Genomic DNA, 16,421 nt, shown 5'->3' with positions numbered 1-16,421 from the left:
CTTTGCCTGGATGTACAAAAACTTTTCCATTCCCCAGTTGATACACATTTAGACTACGTATTCTGTTTGGCCGTTGTGAAGGATGCTGCTGTAAACAGTTGTGAGCATGTTTCTGTGGGACGTGTTTTCAGTTCTCTGGGGAAGATATCTAGGAGTGGAGTTGCTGGATGTACCGTGGTTTTATGTTTAACTTTTTGAGAAAATACCAAACTATTTCCACAGTGACTGAACCACTTTGAATTCCCACCCCCTAGAGATTTGGGTCAATAGGATCTGCAGTCTGAACCAGCTTCCACGCAATTCTGATGAAGCTGGATCAGAACAACTCCTTAGAGTGTATGTCCGAGCAGCAAACATCTGAGTAGAAGTTATGGAGAAGCATAATGACATTCTGAGCATTCTACCAGAATTCTGGCCCCGGTGGGTTTTCCCTTTGGGTTGTGAGGTCAACTAAAAAGGCTCACCACAATCACAGGCTCTCTGCAGGGAGCCAACAGGAGAGATGATGGGAAAGACAGTTTACAACTCACCACAAAATGCTGCTCTATGCTTCCTGTCATAACTTCAACCCAGGTTGCTCAGACTTCAAACTTTCTAAATGGCATAGCTCTTTATAAAATCCTTGATCACTGGCTTAAGACAGTAAAAGTAATGTGAGATGAAATTTAATAAGTGGTTCTTGAGACTGCATTTTCTTGAGAAAAGCACGGGTTCCTGGAGGCAGGGAATCGCTTGCTGATTAGCTGGGCCTGCTCAGCAAGCAGTGCTTTTAGGATCTGCTCCTGGGGTGCAAGAAAGGCACAAGCTGATTGTGAGGCCTCGGATCCCCGCATGCTGCCCGCTGGGCCAGGAGACTTCCAAGGGGCTCGAGCTTTTTACCTCCAAGGAGAAAGCCAGCACGACATCTGACTTGGAGAGCTGGTTCTCACTCTCCTCGCCCAGGTCGATGATGGAAGCATTGTGGCTGCGCTTGAGCTTCTGAAGCTTGAACTCGCCGCCCTTGGACACCGGCATGCTCTCCAAGTTGGCCATGAGCAGGTTGACGGACGACTTCAGCTCCTCGATGTACATGTTTTCCATTTCTTTGGATACAAACTTGGGGAATTTGCGTTCCTGGAAGAGAAAAAGAAAAAAAAATGTACTAACAAAAACAGACCCAGAGACAGAGAAGCAGCGATCAGACTGAGAGATCTCAGAGGGAAGGTAGGGCAGGGTGGGGATAAGAGGGAGAGATCAATCAAAGGACTTGTGTGCATGCATATAAGCCTAACCAGTGGTCATGGACAACGGGGGTTGGGGGCATACGTGGGGAGGGGATTGGGATGAGAATGGGGGGATGAGGACAATTATGTGATACCATAATCAATAAAGAAATTTAAAAAAAAGAAAAAAATGTACAGATACATAAATAGTGATTTACATAGATTTACATTTTAAAGCCCAGAGTTAGGGTAATAGCCACCACCCGGGAGCCTTGCACTTGTTAGAAAAATGGTCAGCCTAGTTGAGTAGACAGCTGCCTGCCTTCTACTTATAATCCCTAATAGTTACCAACGGACATAAATGTAGAGTAAGTAAGGGTCAAATGTTTTATTATAGTTCTATTCTCTCCCCCTACTCCAACCCCAGTTTTCTCTGATTAGTGGAAAGAAAAATGGGGTGATATTTTTCAAGTCTGGTTTCAGTTGAAACAGTGTTTCTTTTTAGAGAAATGCAATTGGTTTTTTTTAATTATGTTGACAGAAAGACACCTTATTTCTGGATATCTATAGAAATGTTCTCACATGAATAATTCAAAAAGATCTCATTTAAGATGTTTTGAACATAGCCTGTGGCTATTTCTAAAAGAATAGTTACTTTTTTCAAAAAATTTTGAAAAAATTAATGAAGCAATGAAAAGCATGAGTAATATAATTTAGAAAAGAATATAAAGCAATTCATTATCAAAACTGACCTTTTTTTTTTTCAATTCCTTGCTTATGGATTTAGTAATAATAGTAATATGCCTTAGTTGTGCTATTTGTGTGCTCATGCCTCTAAGTTGTCCAGGTGCCTTGAATATACTTTGGATTTATCACTTTCTTAAATAATCATTTCCTACTTGAAACATCAAATAGTCCTCCCTAGCCCACTCTATAACTGATCAGGTGAGGGGCAAGACAAATCAATTATAAATAAATATATATATATATATATATATATATATATATATATATATATATATTTGCCAGTGACAGAAAAATCCAATTTGAACTGGCTTGAACAATAAAAGCAATCTATTGGCTTGAAATGTCCTGGGGTAGACCCAGCTGTAATCAGCACTCTGGTGACATTACCACAACTGAATGAGTTTTTACTACAAATCTCTGTTTGGGTTCCTCTAGGTTGGCTCCATGCTCAGTCTTGCTTCTCTTAATGTCACAAAAAAGGTTGCTAAAGATCCAAACCTCATAAAATCCCATCACAAAAGAGTGAATATCTCCTCTTGTCATGCCCATTGAAGATGAGAGTCTTTAATCTGAGAATTCTCTCCCAAAAAGTCTGACTTACGTATATACTTGGGACCAATCTCTAAGGCCAGAAGCATGCTGTGCTAAATTGTTTAGGCATGAGTTACGTCCTCCATCCCTGAGACTGGGAGTAGAACTCTACCTAGATCACAGGAATATGAATTGGTTTGCCAATTCTGGGTGGCAAAAAGTAGTATGTTTATTGCATGGGCACCTGACTCAAAGTCAACCAATCAACACTATTAAAAGGCCAATGATCAACCAGATTTAGTCTCTCAAGCAATTGAACTGAAAGATATTGAGACTGCAGTGAGTGGTGGAGCTGAAACAGTAGATCATGTAGATTCATGAGTAGCTGCCATAAATAGCCCTGTTGGAAGCAGAGTAAGAACCCTGGCAAAGAAGAGAGAGAAAGATGTAGAGAGAGGAAGAGAAGGAGAGGAGGGGAGGGAAGATAAGAGTGAGGGATAAGCTGTCTAGAGTCATAGGAAAGGAGCTTTGACTTCCACTGGTGTTGTAATTCCCACAAAGTGAAGTTATTCCTTTTCCATTCTAGTTCCTTGAGAGTCTCTTATTTTGCTTTCAATAATTCCCCCTACCCACTAGTTAGCTAGAAGGGTATGTTGTCTTTGACACCATAAAGCTTCACTCAGATTCACACAGAGGCTTCTCTATAGAGACTAGGAGATGCATTTTTGCTATGCCAGTATTCTTCCTACAGAGACTGTCAGAGTGTTTCCCTTTCCTCTGCCTCTCTGGGTAACTCTCAGCCATCTTGAAGGAGGCCAAACAGCAAAGGTTACATCCTAACAGGGCTATTACACTGACCTATCTCTTTTCTGTTCATATTGGAGCCAAACCTCAGAACAACCTGGGATTCTTGGACAGCTGGGTAAGTGGTATCTCTGATTTTTACTGGCAGCTGCTGGCCTTAGAGTCGCCATGGAGATAGAGAAAAAGCCATCATGTCTATGAAGTGTGTGCTTTCCTGCGAATCAATCTTGAGAGATCTTACTATCAAGTACAGAATCCTTTTATCACAAGCATCTTCTGAGACTACTCAAGGCCGTTTAACTCGACAGTCTTGCAGTTTTGGAAGAAGACACAGTGGTCACTGATAATATCACTGTGGCCTGGAGTTTGCGTCCACCAAACTTTTATGCAGCAGAATATTGGACAAGTCCAAAGAATGATACTCCTCTCAGAAGTTGGACAGTCCCCAATGACATCGTAAAACAGGCACATAAAACTGAAGTGTGCAAGGGACAACAAGGCCAGTTTTCTGCCCCGAGTTCTTAAGCCTTGAGAAGAAATAGCATCATGTCGACCTAAGCTGAGGTTCTTGAGGGGAGTTTTCAGCAGCAGACCCCTCACAAACACATTTCAAACCTGACGTTGTGCCAAAATAAGGAAAACAAAGCCATCCATCTTGGTTGTACTTTCCCAAGCATGAGAATAAATTAGCCCCGACGAAAGGATTGCTTATTCATACTGCGTTATGAAAGACAGGGCATACGGTGAACAAAGTCTTCCAGAGAAAATGTTCGCTGGACATTTATTTTTGTTTTGGGCTGACAACATTCCTCAGTGGAAGGGCCTCCCAAGGACAGTCCCCACAGGCCAGTGTGCTCAGCAACATGGAGGGATTTGGGGAACATCTTGAAAAATGGCATTTGAAAGTGCTAACAGCTGTCAGTCATTCGCTTTGCTTTGCTGCCCTTGTATTTTTACCCACAGAGGATGACGTGGGGACATGTAAAAACTAACAAGCATACTCCAGTCGTAGGGGATCCTTAGACCCCAAGGGCTCAAATGACATGTTCTGGCAGACAATCAGAAGAAAAGAAGTGGCAGAAGAACACTTCCTAGATGTGGGAGCTCACCAACAGTGGTGCAGTCACTCAATTCCATCTCTAATGTGCTCCTATCGTGTGTCGGGTAGTGTGGTTGCTGCTGGGGACAAAGGAGTCAGGAGAGGCAAAGGGATGGAGGGCCATGGCAGAAAGCAACCAATCAGACACTGAGTGACATATGAGGTGACAGAGACATGTACAAAAGCCACCAGGGAACCATATCCCGTCCACACCAGCAAGAATGACTTCAGCTCCTTTGAGTCCTGGGTCTGCTACTTACTAGCTGTGTGACTTTAGATAGTTTTCTTAGCCTGACTGAAACTTAGTTTCCACCTTAAAAATGGGGATATAACAAATCTCATACAGTTATTGTGAAGAGTAAGAAATAATAACTTTAATTCCTTTGGCCACTGACTGTGTGCATGTGTATGAGCCTATATATATATATATATATATATATATATATATATATATATATATATATACACACACACACACACATACATACACACACATTTAATCATACTCATATAGATATTCACATACACATATGCACACATACTACACACATATGAACATATACATATGCATGCACACACATATATGGGCATGTATATATACATATTAGCATATACACATATGCAAATATACATCAGGCACCATGCTACCAACAACAACATCAACAATACTACTAATAATGATGGTGACATTACTAAAGGTCATGATACTACAATACTTGGCATTTATCGAGTGGTAACTATACTAGGCACTAGTCTAAGCAGTTACGTTTCCTTATTTAATTTGACAAACAATCCACTGAGGCTAGTGCTCTTATTTATTCCTACCTCCTGGAGGAAAACAAGGCTTAGACGTTAAATCAGTCATTAGTAGAATTGCATTTGAAACCCATCATACAGTAGGGCAGAGCTGAGGTAAGCATGCTGTGGGCTTGCAGCATGCACCGCCTCATGTCCCAGCATTCAGCACAGAGCTGTGACACTTTGTTCTCCACAGCAGTGGTCGCCTCACAGTTACCAGTGAATGTGGGTGGTGGGCAGGGGTGAAGTACGAGGGGGTGGGTGTTAAACAAGAAAATGAAGGTCTTGGCAGTAAAGGTATCATAGTTGCCTGAGTCGGTTTCTTTACTCAGACCTTTCTTTGAGTGGCTTGGTCTTACTCCCTCAGCTTTTATGAATTGGATGGACTTCCCGTCATTGGAATAAACTGCAGAAGACCTCTTGGCATTAAGACTTTTCCTTGAACTCCGATTTCCCTGGGTCCTTAGCTCCCTGACAAAGGCCAGATGCTTCCTACAGTTCTTTCAGGAAAAACAATGAGCTCAGCATCCTTTGTGCTCACGAATACTGTACCACTTCATGCGCAGAGAGGATGCCAGGTACAGCAAAATTAATGTATTAATATTAGCTGGAGGCAGTATCATTCTCTGGTAGGGGAGGAGTCCATTGTCTGATTTTTGGCAATGTATAAAGCAGAACTTTTCCATCAGGGAAGTGTTTGGATATTATTTCTTTCCTGGGGGCATGTTCTCATCAATGTTTGCAACAGGACCATGTAATGAGATGGGAATTTTGCTCTGCAGAGAATAGGGGTCTAAATGGCAACTTCACATTTAGATCATAGCTTGTAAAAACAATGCTATTTTGCATCCAGACCTCTGCTACTAATACTACAAAAGCTATATTGTTTGTCTTATGTAATTAGCCCATGAATTTTGGAATTTTACTCTAAACTGTGGCCAAAAGAACTGACAAATATCATAGCAGCACCAATGCACAATCTGCCTGTTTAAGCTCCAGTGTCATTTACTGATTACACAGTTTAAATAACTTAGACTTAATCCCTGGGTGAAATTTGGGGACCTTTATTATCAACCTTAGAGGATTTGGGAAAATGTTTGAACAGCGATTAAAAGGTCTTTTCTACCGGATTACAAAAAATACATTTAGAGCTCATGGAAGTTTGCAGGCAGCATTATGTCTGGTGTTCACAGTGGGGGTGAGGGCAGAGGTGCCTGTCTGATAATTCGTGGTGCACTGGTGTGATTAAATTGGTAGGTACTGTATCAGGACTGTGGGTAGAGGAAAGCCACTTTGCACCTGCTTTCCTTCTCTCTTAAGAAGAAAAGGTAACGTGTCTTTCATACATGTGTGACGATAAGAATGCTGGGGGCAGGACAATCATGGGTCCTACAACCTCCTTTCCAGATCCCAAAGAAATCAGAGTAGAAAGGATTCAGAATTCCAAGGAGCCAGTTATGCCTAATGCTATTGCTTCATTTGGCCTCTGGATAAACTGAAGAGAACACACAGCTAAGTTTAGTGGGAGAGAGATAGTAGTTTACTGGAGGGGCAATCCCTAGTAAGAGAGGACCTGGGGCAGGCCTGTCCTGGCGTAACTTCCTGTGTGTCACCTGACCACTCTGAGGAAGAGCATGAAACTTGGCAGTAAAGCACTCAGCTTCCCACCTACCAGCTGAGTTAGCTTGGGCACATCACAAACTCTTCAATGCGCCGAAAGTGGGGGAATTACTGTAACTCCCAGGATTGTTTGTCACAGGTCAAAAGCAACTCTCAAGGTTAGGTGAAATCACACAGCCTGACATAGTTAATAAAGGACTGATTAGCAGACAGAGAGAGGTCAGGATGAGGTACGGTGAAGGCCTGGTTGAAAGGCATGTAGGAGCTGTGGACTAGGTGATGAGGAAAATGAGGGCCTGCATTTGGGAAGGCTTCTTATAATGGTAATGTATGCATAGTGGTTAAGACTGCAGATTCTGGTCATTGGTAACCTTGGCCAAATCCTCTGATATCTCTGCTCAGCCTCTTCTCTGACATAGGGATAATGATAGCATCCTTTTCATAAGGTTATTGGAGGGTCAGATAGGCTATCAAATACAAAATGCCTAGCAGAGAGTCTAGTATATAGTAAATACCATATAAGGGTCTAGTAATAATTAATGTCGTTTTTTAACATTCGTTTAAAATCTTGCTTGGCATTGACTTGTATTGACATAAACTTCAAACACGTGGTATCTACAGGACGTGTGAAGTGCAATTAACAAGTTTTGCTTGAAAAAGTTTGTGTTTGGTTTGGTTTTTGTTGCAAAACTAGGGCTAAGAAGATGGCGGATGAAGAGCATATTCGGCACTGCATGCTTTACGAGTTCCAATTAGGGAGAAAAGCAAGTGAGGCTGCAAAAAACATCTGTAGTGCTCTTGGTCAAGATGCAGTTAGTGCCAGAAAATGCCAGCGTTGTTTTGAGAAATTTCGCGAGGGAAATTTTTCGTTAGATGACAAGAGTGGTCGAGGCCGTGTGTCCAATTTTGATCAAGAAGCTCTTCAAGCTCTTTTGGTGCAAAATCCTCAAATTACCCAATAAGAGCTTGCGACAACTTTAAATTGTTCACAAAAAACAATTTCCAATCAATTGCGTGCACTTGGCAAAGTCCAAAAGTTTGGAAAATGAGTTTCTCATGAGTTGACCGACAACAACCGTAATCAAAGAGTCACAATTTGCAGTTCGCTCCTCTCTCGTCAAAACCGTTTGCTGTTTTTAGAGCAAATTGTTACCGGAGATGAAAAATGGGTGCTGTATGTTAATTTGAAAAGATGGCCTCAATGGCTGGACAAAAATGAGGCTCCACAGCCCACGCCAAAACCTGACTTGCATGCGAAAAAAGTGATGTTGTGTGTTTGGTGGAATTTTAAAGGAATTCTTCATTATGAACTTTTACCATCTAACCAAACCATTACAAGTGCAGTGTATAGTGCCCAATTGGAAAGGTTAGCCCAAGCTTTAAGAGAAAAAGAACCCGCGCTGATTAATCGGAAGGGCGTAATTCTTCACCACGATAACGCACGACCGCATACTGCAAGAATCACTGCTGAAAAACTGCGCCAGTTGGAATGGGAAGCTCTCCCTCAACCTGCATATTCTCCTGATATTGCTCCTTCTGATTACCATTTGTTTCGTTCTTTGCAAAACTTTCTTCTTGGAAAAAAATTTAATAATGAAGAATGCCTCAAAAATGCATTGACCGAATTTTTTGCATCAAAATCACAAGAATTTTACAACAGAGGGATTAAAATGCTTCCTGAGCGTTGGGCACAAGTAGTAGAAAACAACAGCAACTATATTATTGATTAAATTTTGTTGTATTGTTTAAATAAATTCGATTTAAAAAAGTATTAGAAAACGACATTAATTATTACTAGTCATAGCTATTTATTTGGGGCATATCTTGAGGTGTCTCTCAATTCATAATGACCACTTCACCCACAGCCTGACCTCTCAGGTACCACTCTCACCCTCAGTAGCATATTTCCACCTTCCATGTTTGCTGAGGCCCTCATTCTCTTTCCACAGTGGATTATAAATGGCTCCAGGGGTTGGGCCTTAAACAAAGTCAGCCAATCAGAGGCCTACCTTTTGAAATGATGACAATGAAGGTGGTAGTAAGAAAAGGGCAAAGGGAGGTAGGGAGAAGATTTGAGAGAGAGGTTGATTGGCTAAATTATTTCCAATTTGGCCACACTGGGAACACGGAGAGCTGTGTAGCATCCATGTTCCCATCTGAGAAGCAAAGAAGGCTGGTTTGCAGAGAAAGAAGGAAAAATGAAAGGGACACACAGAGTTAAGAGATGAGGGAAGTCCTGACCTGTTGGTGGGCCCTGGTTCTAGTTCCTTTCTGGGTTTTGGCTGCATCTTGCCCATGGGCTCTGTGAGACACTCCTAAATCCCTAGAGTTAATCCACTCTGTTATATAAACTGCCTCTAGTTCACGCCTCTAACTTTCAATCAAAATGTTCTACCTAGTTTTAATTGAGAGAACAAAGTGAATTCTATGGATGATATCTTCACCCAGAAATTTCTGGTTATCATATGTACAGAAGCTGATGTTCAGCCACATGGGCTGAGCTGCACACCCTTGCTAAAATCCACTGGGCTGCCGGAGATGGGAAAATCGGGGCATGCAGAGAGAAGAGAGCAGGGTACCCATTTCAGTATCTCTTCATGAATGAGCCAATATCTGAGATCTTGATATTTTACTTAATGTCTAGCTGGTTTAAGGCAAAAAGAACATGTATTTTTCTAATGTCTAGCTGGTTTAAGCCAAAAAGAACATGCATTTTTCTTGGAACCCAACTAAACTGAGGGAAAAGCAGTTCCGCAGCTGAGTCTCAAGAATAAGTAGATCCAGGGACTTGACCATCCTGAGAATTTCAGTATAGTCCCTTCGCGGGTTCTTTCTCTGTGTTGGCCTCACTCTTCCCTCTTCTTGTCCCTACATAAAAGAATTAAAAATAGCTTCAGACATCCTTCTACCCCTGAAAGGCACAGTCCTATTGGTGTGCAGTCCATAGACCAGGTAAAGAACTCATTGGTTTAGTTGCGTTCGGCAGGCATCCTGTTCTGGCCCAGTTACCATGGCCCGGCAGGCTGAGAAATGCCACTGGTTCCACTTAGGTGACGAGCTCACTTCCTGGACCAACTAACTGGGCCAAGAGGCCACTGGCATGAATGAGACTTGATGACGGCAATCTATTTTGAGCAGAACAGGAGATAGTAGTGGGCAGATTTTCATACAAATCCTCTGTACCCTAAACTTTTGGGGGGCCTTTCATCTACTTTGAAATTATTCTCCATGCTCTATAAATAATGACCAAGATTTGCTTTAATTGCCTATTTCATTATCTAAGAAAATCTAATTGTAAGTTGTTAATAATATCCTACTTGGTATCAGAATATCTGATGGTGTGGGCTGGAAAGAGAGCTCTTCAATATACTGTTCAGAGATGAATGAGGAACTTGGATCACTCTATGACTGCTGTTCATCCATGGTTTTTTAACCACTACAATTAGCCTACTCTAGATTCTGAAATTATCATGTTAAGCCTCAAAGTAAACAAAACGACTAACATACAGGTGCCATGATCTTGTTTTTGAAGTGTGTGTGTGTGTGTGTGTGTGTCTGTGTGTGTGTGTGATTTTCTTTAAATGGGATGAATACTTAGATTAGGGTGCAATTATTACCTAAAGGCAAGTAATGGAGCAAATGACCTCCGTTTTCAACATAATTTGTTGTGGAGACACCGAGTTTGCCGAAGTAAATTCTAAAGCCTCATTGATATTTACTCCCATGTTAAGCAGAATTGTCAAACACAAGAGCCTTTTATACTACCTTTAGCCAAATCCATAACTGCATAATATTTTTAACCGCCAAGCTGACTGTACTATAAACTTTGAAGGTGTCCAAAAACAAGATACAAAACATTTCAATTAAACTGCTTGAGCACAAATGGGCTTTGCATGCTTCTTGGAATCTCTCTTCAGTTTCTCTTCCAGTAGAATTCCTTTCCTTGTGTCCACGTCCTGAGATATTTCTTTCCATAATGAGAAAGGTTGAATGCCAAGCTCCACTCTCTGCCCACCCTCCCTCCCCTCTCCCACAGCTCCTACCCTAACATGCACACATGTCTGTCACTACCATAGAAACAGTAAGATAGGTTATTTAATATTTTGGTATTTTTATTTTTTATAGATGTTTTCTGTATTAATTATGAGTGTAAAATATTGCATTAAAATATTATATATTTTTTATGAATGCATTTGTCCCCCACTTTTAGATTTTGCTACTGAGCTGAGTACCTCACCCTTTCCAGTTCAGACTTGAATTAAGGGTACAGTGTAGCCTCTTAACAGTTCCTCAGTCTGGATTTACCATCTCCAAACAAGAGTGATAATGGAAATGTCCTCATAAGGTAGCTTTGAGAATTGAATGAGATAGTACATGTAAAGCACTTAGAATGGTTGACACAGAGTCAGCAATCAATACACACTGCTAGCATTTCTATTGTTAATAATAACACAAATGACAGGGATAGCAACAATACTTAGGCCAATAGTCATTAATAGTAAGATATAATCTGAATCCTGGAAAATCCAATCTACTGTGATGCTCAGACATGTAAATGGATCACTACCATTCAATGTACTGTGGCATGAATAAAGCTCAAAAGTAGGAAGAAATAACTGCTAAGTTCTTAGAGAAGGGTTTTAAGATGAGTACTGGAGGCTGACTCAGAGGAGAGAGAAAGTCATTCCAGGTTGAAACACCAGTGGGTACCAAGGCAATAAGGCTGGAAAAGGCCTGGAATATTCAGAAGGAGACATTCTCCATAGTTGGAGTGGGGATTTCTGGTGGGAAAGATGTGGGAGGTGATGCTAATAAGGAAGAATATAATCCATGGATTAAGACCCTTGGGTACCAGTCTAAAGAGGTAATGTTTTGTTTGGAGGACAATAGGGAGTGCTGTGGAATGATTTTTGAGGCTGTTTTGAGATGTTCATATATAAGTTTTAGAATGGCAACTGCATGAAGAATGGACAGGAGAGGGGGAGGGACTGGAGGCAAGGATACTCATTAGGAGGCCATTTTAAGATTCAGGAATAGAAGATGAGGTTCTGAATCAAAGTGCTAGCTGTGTTGTTAGAAAGCAGTACAAGATCTGAACCACCTTTAAGAGGCAGAGACAATGAACTGGATGGGTGGTTGATGTGGAGTGCTGTGGGGAGGAAGGAGAAGTTGAGACTGATTAGGAGGTTTCATCCATAGTACCTGGTGGAGAATGGTGAGGGGGATAAATGTAGGCATATATATGTGGTCAGAGGAAGAAGAAAGAAGTCAGAGTTTGAACACATTCCCTTTGAAATACCAGGCACTGTCCAAGCTGAAATGTTCACTAGCCAGTGGAAATATCAATCTGAGACTCAGCAGAAAAGTGAGGCTGGAGTTTGGGTAATGAATAGAGTCTGGGAAATAACATGTGCTACATCTGGGAGAGTTGCCCTAAGAAAGGAAGGTGGAGGCTCAGAGTGATTATCCTCAGTTTTATCTTTTGATGGCTCTTAATACTGTGTCTTTCCATGGGGGACTTTGGCCTGGTCCCCCAGCAAACGTCCCCAGTCTCCTTACCCTGGCTATTTGGTCTGCCATTTGAAGTCGTCCATCCAGCTCCCGTCGGATCTGTGCTGCCTGCTCATCCGGATTGTCCAGCTGCAAGAAACACAAACATGAAGACCTTCAATCTGCATCACAAAAGCCAATAAACTCAAGGTTTTCCATCTCACACCCCCCACTCTGTGCTCCATGGACATGTTTCACTGAAAGTAAAAATTCTTGTAACAGACAAGTTCAGTTTCAAGGAAATCCCATGTTACATTCTTTTAGGGAGAGTGTGAAGTGGTTGGCAGTTGCTAAGAAAGATATCTGAATGAACTTGTACAAGAATCATGTATGAATTGCTAGGCAGCAGTGTTTTCAAGGAGGCCCCATACAGCACCTCTGCTTTTGGCCCAGTGAAGAAAGTGCTTACACAGCAGATATGCAAGGAAAGAGATTAACTGTTAAATGTATGGAGCAGAGTGTGCAGCCATAGTGCCTACATGGCACATATTCTTGTGCTCTCCCATCGATGGACCATGAAAGATTAGTCAGCCACTGCTTTCCTTCTCACTGAGCCTTCCCAACCAGCACTCCAGAGGGCCACTGCCACTCAGCTGGGGTTGCAGTCTAAGCTGAAATCTATCTTTGTCTTCCATGGTTGTTAGAGCTATTATGGTATAATATAAGGATCAGAACATGCAAGCATTAATAAACATGGAAAATTCCTTAATATCTCTGGTTTCAATTTTCCCATCTACAGAATGGAGGTGGTGGTTATGTAATCTCCATCTTTTCCACATATTTCTATAAATCTATGAAAGATATTGACAATTATTTCTCTACAGGGCCATATAGTTAATATCGTAGGGTTTGCGGGCCATAGATATATCGCTGTTGCAGTGACTAATGAAGTGAGAAAACAGCCATAGACAATCCTATATAATAAAAGCATTGTATGCAAATTGTCCCCTTGACTGGGAGGTCATCTGAGAGTTCGACCAGGGGGTGAGGCCAGCTGGGGGAAGAAATGGAGGCTCTAGCTGGCAGCCAGCAGCTGCTAGGGACCCTATCAGTGCACTAATTCCATGCACTGGGCCTCTAGTATGTAAGTAAATGAGCACTGCTGTGTTCCAATAAAATTTTATGCACAACAATAGGTGGCAGGCCAGAGCTGCTAATCCCTGTCCTGTGAATTGAAGTTCTTCCTTTATTTCTAAATGAGCCCAATGTCATCCTTCAAACTGTAATTGAGTCTGCTTTGCTAAGTAACTTATTATTTATTTTAACCAGAGTAAATGTTAGTAAGTAGAGGAAAATAACATTCAACTAGGATGGGCTTTATTCTTCTTTTTAGTATATATTAACTCACAACAAAAAGTAGCATAGGAAGTCTGTGAGTTTTCTAAGTACCTTTCTTTTAAAAGCTACTTTTATTCATAAACTTGAAAATGATGACATTTTTATTCAGAAATTTGAAAAGGAAAATCCAGGTTCGTGCTAAAGAAATGTCATCTATGTGATACTTCCAACTTTGTTCTTTCTCATGATTGCTGAAGCTATTTGGGGACTTTTTTTCTGGAAGTATCACAATACTACAAGGCCATTGTAATCAAAATAGCCTGGTACTGGCATAAGAATAGGCATATAAACCAATGGCATAGAACAGAGACCAGAAATCAATCCATGATTAATTAATATTTGACAAAGGAGGCAAAAGCATGGAGTAAAAATAGTCTCCTTAATAAATGGTACTGGAATGGGGAAAAAAGGGGACATATGTAATACTTTTAACAATAAAGATTTTTTTAAAAACAGTACTGGGAAAATTGGACAGGTACATGCAATAAAATGAAACCAGACCACCAACTTATACCATACACAAGAATAAACCAAAGAAGGATAAAAAAACTTAAATTTAAGTCATGAAATCATAAAAATCCTAGAAGAAAACATAAGCAGTAAAATCTCAGACATCTCTTGTAGCAGTGTTTTTGCTGATAAGCCTTTAAGGCAAGGAAAACAAAGAAAAAAATAAATATTATAAATTGAACTACATCAAACTAAAAAGCTTCTGCAGAGCATAAGAAACCATAAAAAATGAAAAGGCAACCCACTCTATGGGAGTACATATTTGCCAATGATACATCAGAGAAGGGATTAATTTCTAAAATATAGATAGAACTTATACAACCAAACGCCAGGAAAACAAACAATCCAATTAAAAAATGGGCAAGGGACCTGAATAGACACTTCTCCAAAGATGTCATAGAGGTGGCCAATAGACCTATGAAAAAATGCTCAATGTCACTAATCATCAGAGATGCAAATTAAAACCACAGTATCACCTCACATTTGTCAGAATGGCTACCATCAATAAATCAATAAACAAGAAGTGCTGGCAATGTTGTGGAGAAAAGGGAACGCTACTGGGAATGCAGATTGGTGCAACCACTGTGGAAAACAGTATGGAGTTTCCTCAAAAAATTAAAAATGGAACTGCCATTTGACCCAGTGATCTCATTTCTAGAACTATATCCTAAGAATCTCAAAACACCAATCAGAAAGAATACATGAACCTCTATGTTCATAGCAATGTTATTTACAATAGCCAAGATCTGGAAACAGCCCAAGTGCCCATCAGTAGATGAGTGGCTAAAAAAGATGTGGTTCATTTACACAATGGAATACTACACAGCCATAAAAAGCGAGGAAATCTTATATTTTACAATATGGATGGACCTGAAAGTTATTATGCTAAGTGAAATAAGCCCATTAGAGAAAGAAAAATACCATATGATCTTATTTATATGTGGAATCTAATGAACAAAACAAACTGATGAACAAAATATAAAAGGAAGCATGAATACAAGAACAGACTGACAGCTCTCAGAGGGGAGGAGGAGGGAGGGACTGGATGAAAGAAGATAAAGGGTTTGATCAAAGAAAACATATGCATAACCCATGGACATAGCCAACAGTGTGGAGATGGCTCGAGTGAGGCAGGACAGGAGCAGGGTAGAGGTGGGTAAAGGGGGGAAAATAGAATATCTATTATAATCCTATATAATAAAGTGCTAATATGCTAATTACAATAGATGAACAGCAGAACAACTGTGCAGATGACCTTCCAGATGAAGCTGGGGCTGTGAGGACCAAGGCAGCTGGGGCTTCAAGGGGTGTGCCCCAGCACAAATTTTGTGCATCAGGTCTCTAATGTTAACAATAAAAAATGATTTAAAAAATTGAAAAGGGGAAAATAGCATAATAGAACAATCCCCCTTACTAAGATTTACAGAGGCATCTGAATTCTCCCACTGGCCCCATCGGATGCAACTAGAAAACAGCAGCGAATGACGCTATTGAAGACGAAGCAGGCTAGGTCTACACTAAACTTCATTCATTAATTCATCAGTTCACTCATTTACTCATTCATTCATCAGATGTCTATGGAATGTCTTGATACACCAAGACACTGGGATCCAAAAAGAACAAGGCAGACCCAGATCCTGCTTCTATGACATTTAAATTCCTTAAAGAACAGATATGATTATTGAACAATTCAGGCACAAAAGAGGACATTGGTATTTATTGGTGCTTATATCAAGCCCAAGTATCCCATGTCCTATTCTAAAGGATCCCAAGAAACAGATGTTAATGTTAATTCTTCCTAAAAGAGAACTCTGGGCTCAGGAAATGCTGCTCCCTCCTGCACATTCATAATACATGTCAGTAAAATAAAGATTCTGGGAAATTCTAGAGTAGATAAGACTATTTCACTGCATTTAGCTTTGTCTTTTACACAATTATGTCCCAGAGCAGTCTTAGAAATCTCACAAACTTTATGAGGCAGGTATCACTATGACCCCATTTTACAGGTGAGAAGCCTGAGCCTCAGTCAGGTTCAGGAGTGTGCCCCAGGTCCCACCGCTGGGAAAGTGATGTGAGCCATTGAAAAGGGAGTCTGCCCTCCTCCAAGTGGAGCTCTTTGCTCTGTGCTACATGGGCTTCCTTCTCAAATGCCCTGTTTGGTTTTCGAATTGGTCCTGACAGTGAACTAACCCAATGCCCTCACTTTGTTCCTTGTACACATG

The 16,421-nt window shown here is 40.8% G+C and overlaps 1 protein-coding gene across 26 annotated transcripts in view; it reads right to left on the bottom strand.

The window, feature by feature from the left end:
* The window catches only part of CADPS (calcium dependent secretion activator), a 410,937-nt gene that overhangs the window by 227,163 nt on the left and 167,353 nt on the right, over positions 1-16,421 (bottom strand). For all 26 annotated transcript variants that reach the window (XM_036430660.2, XM_036430656.2, XM_036430652.1 and 23 more), the window contains exons 4-5: positions 12,361-12,441; positions 880-1,113 (exon numbers count right to left, since the gene is read on the bottom strand). In XM_036430660.2, coding sequence (XP_036286553.1) covers positions 880-1,113; positions 12,361-12,441 — 315 coding nt within the window. The remainder of the gene's footprint in view (positions 1-879; positions 1,114-12,360; positions 12,442-16,421) is intronic.

The sequence above is a fragment of the Pipistrellus kuhlii genome, unplaced genomic scaffold, assembly GCF_014108245.1.
Source record: "Pipistrellus kuhlii isolate mPipKuh1 unplaced genomic scaffold, mPipKuh1.p scaffold_m20_p_11, whole genome shotgun sequence".
Taxonomy (NCBI): Eukaryota; Metazoa; Chordata; class Mammalia; order Chiroptera; family Vespertilionidae; genus Pipistrellus; species Pipistrellus kuhlii.
Note: the sequence above shows the minus strand (reverse complement) of the source record. Positions and strands in the feature narration are given on the sequence as shown.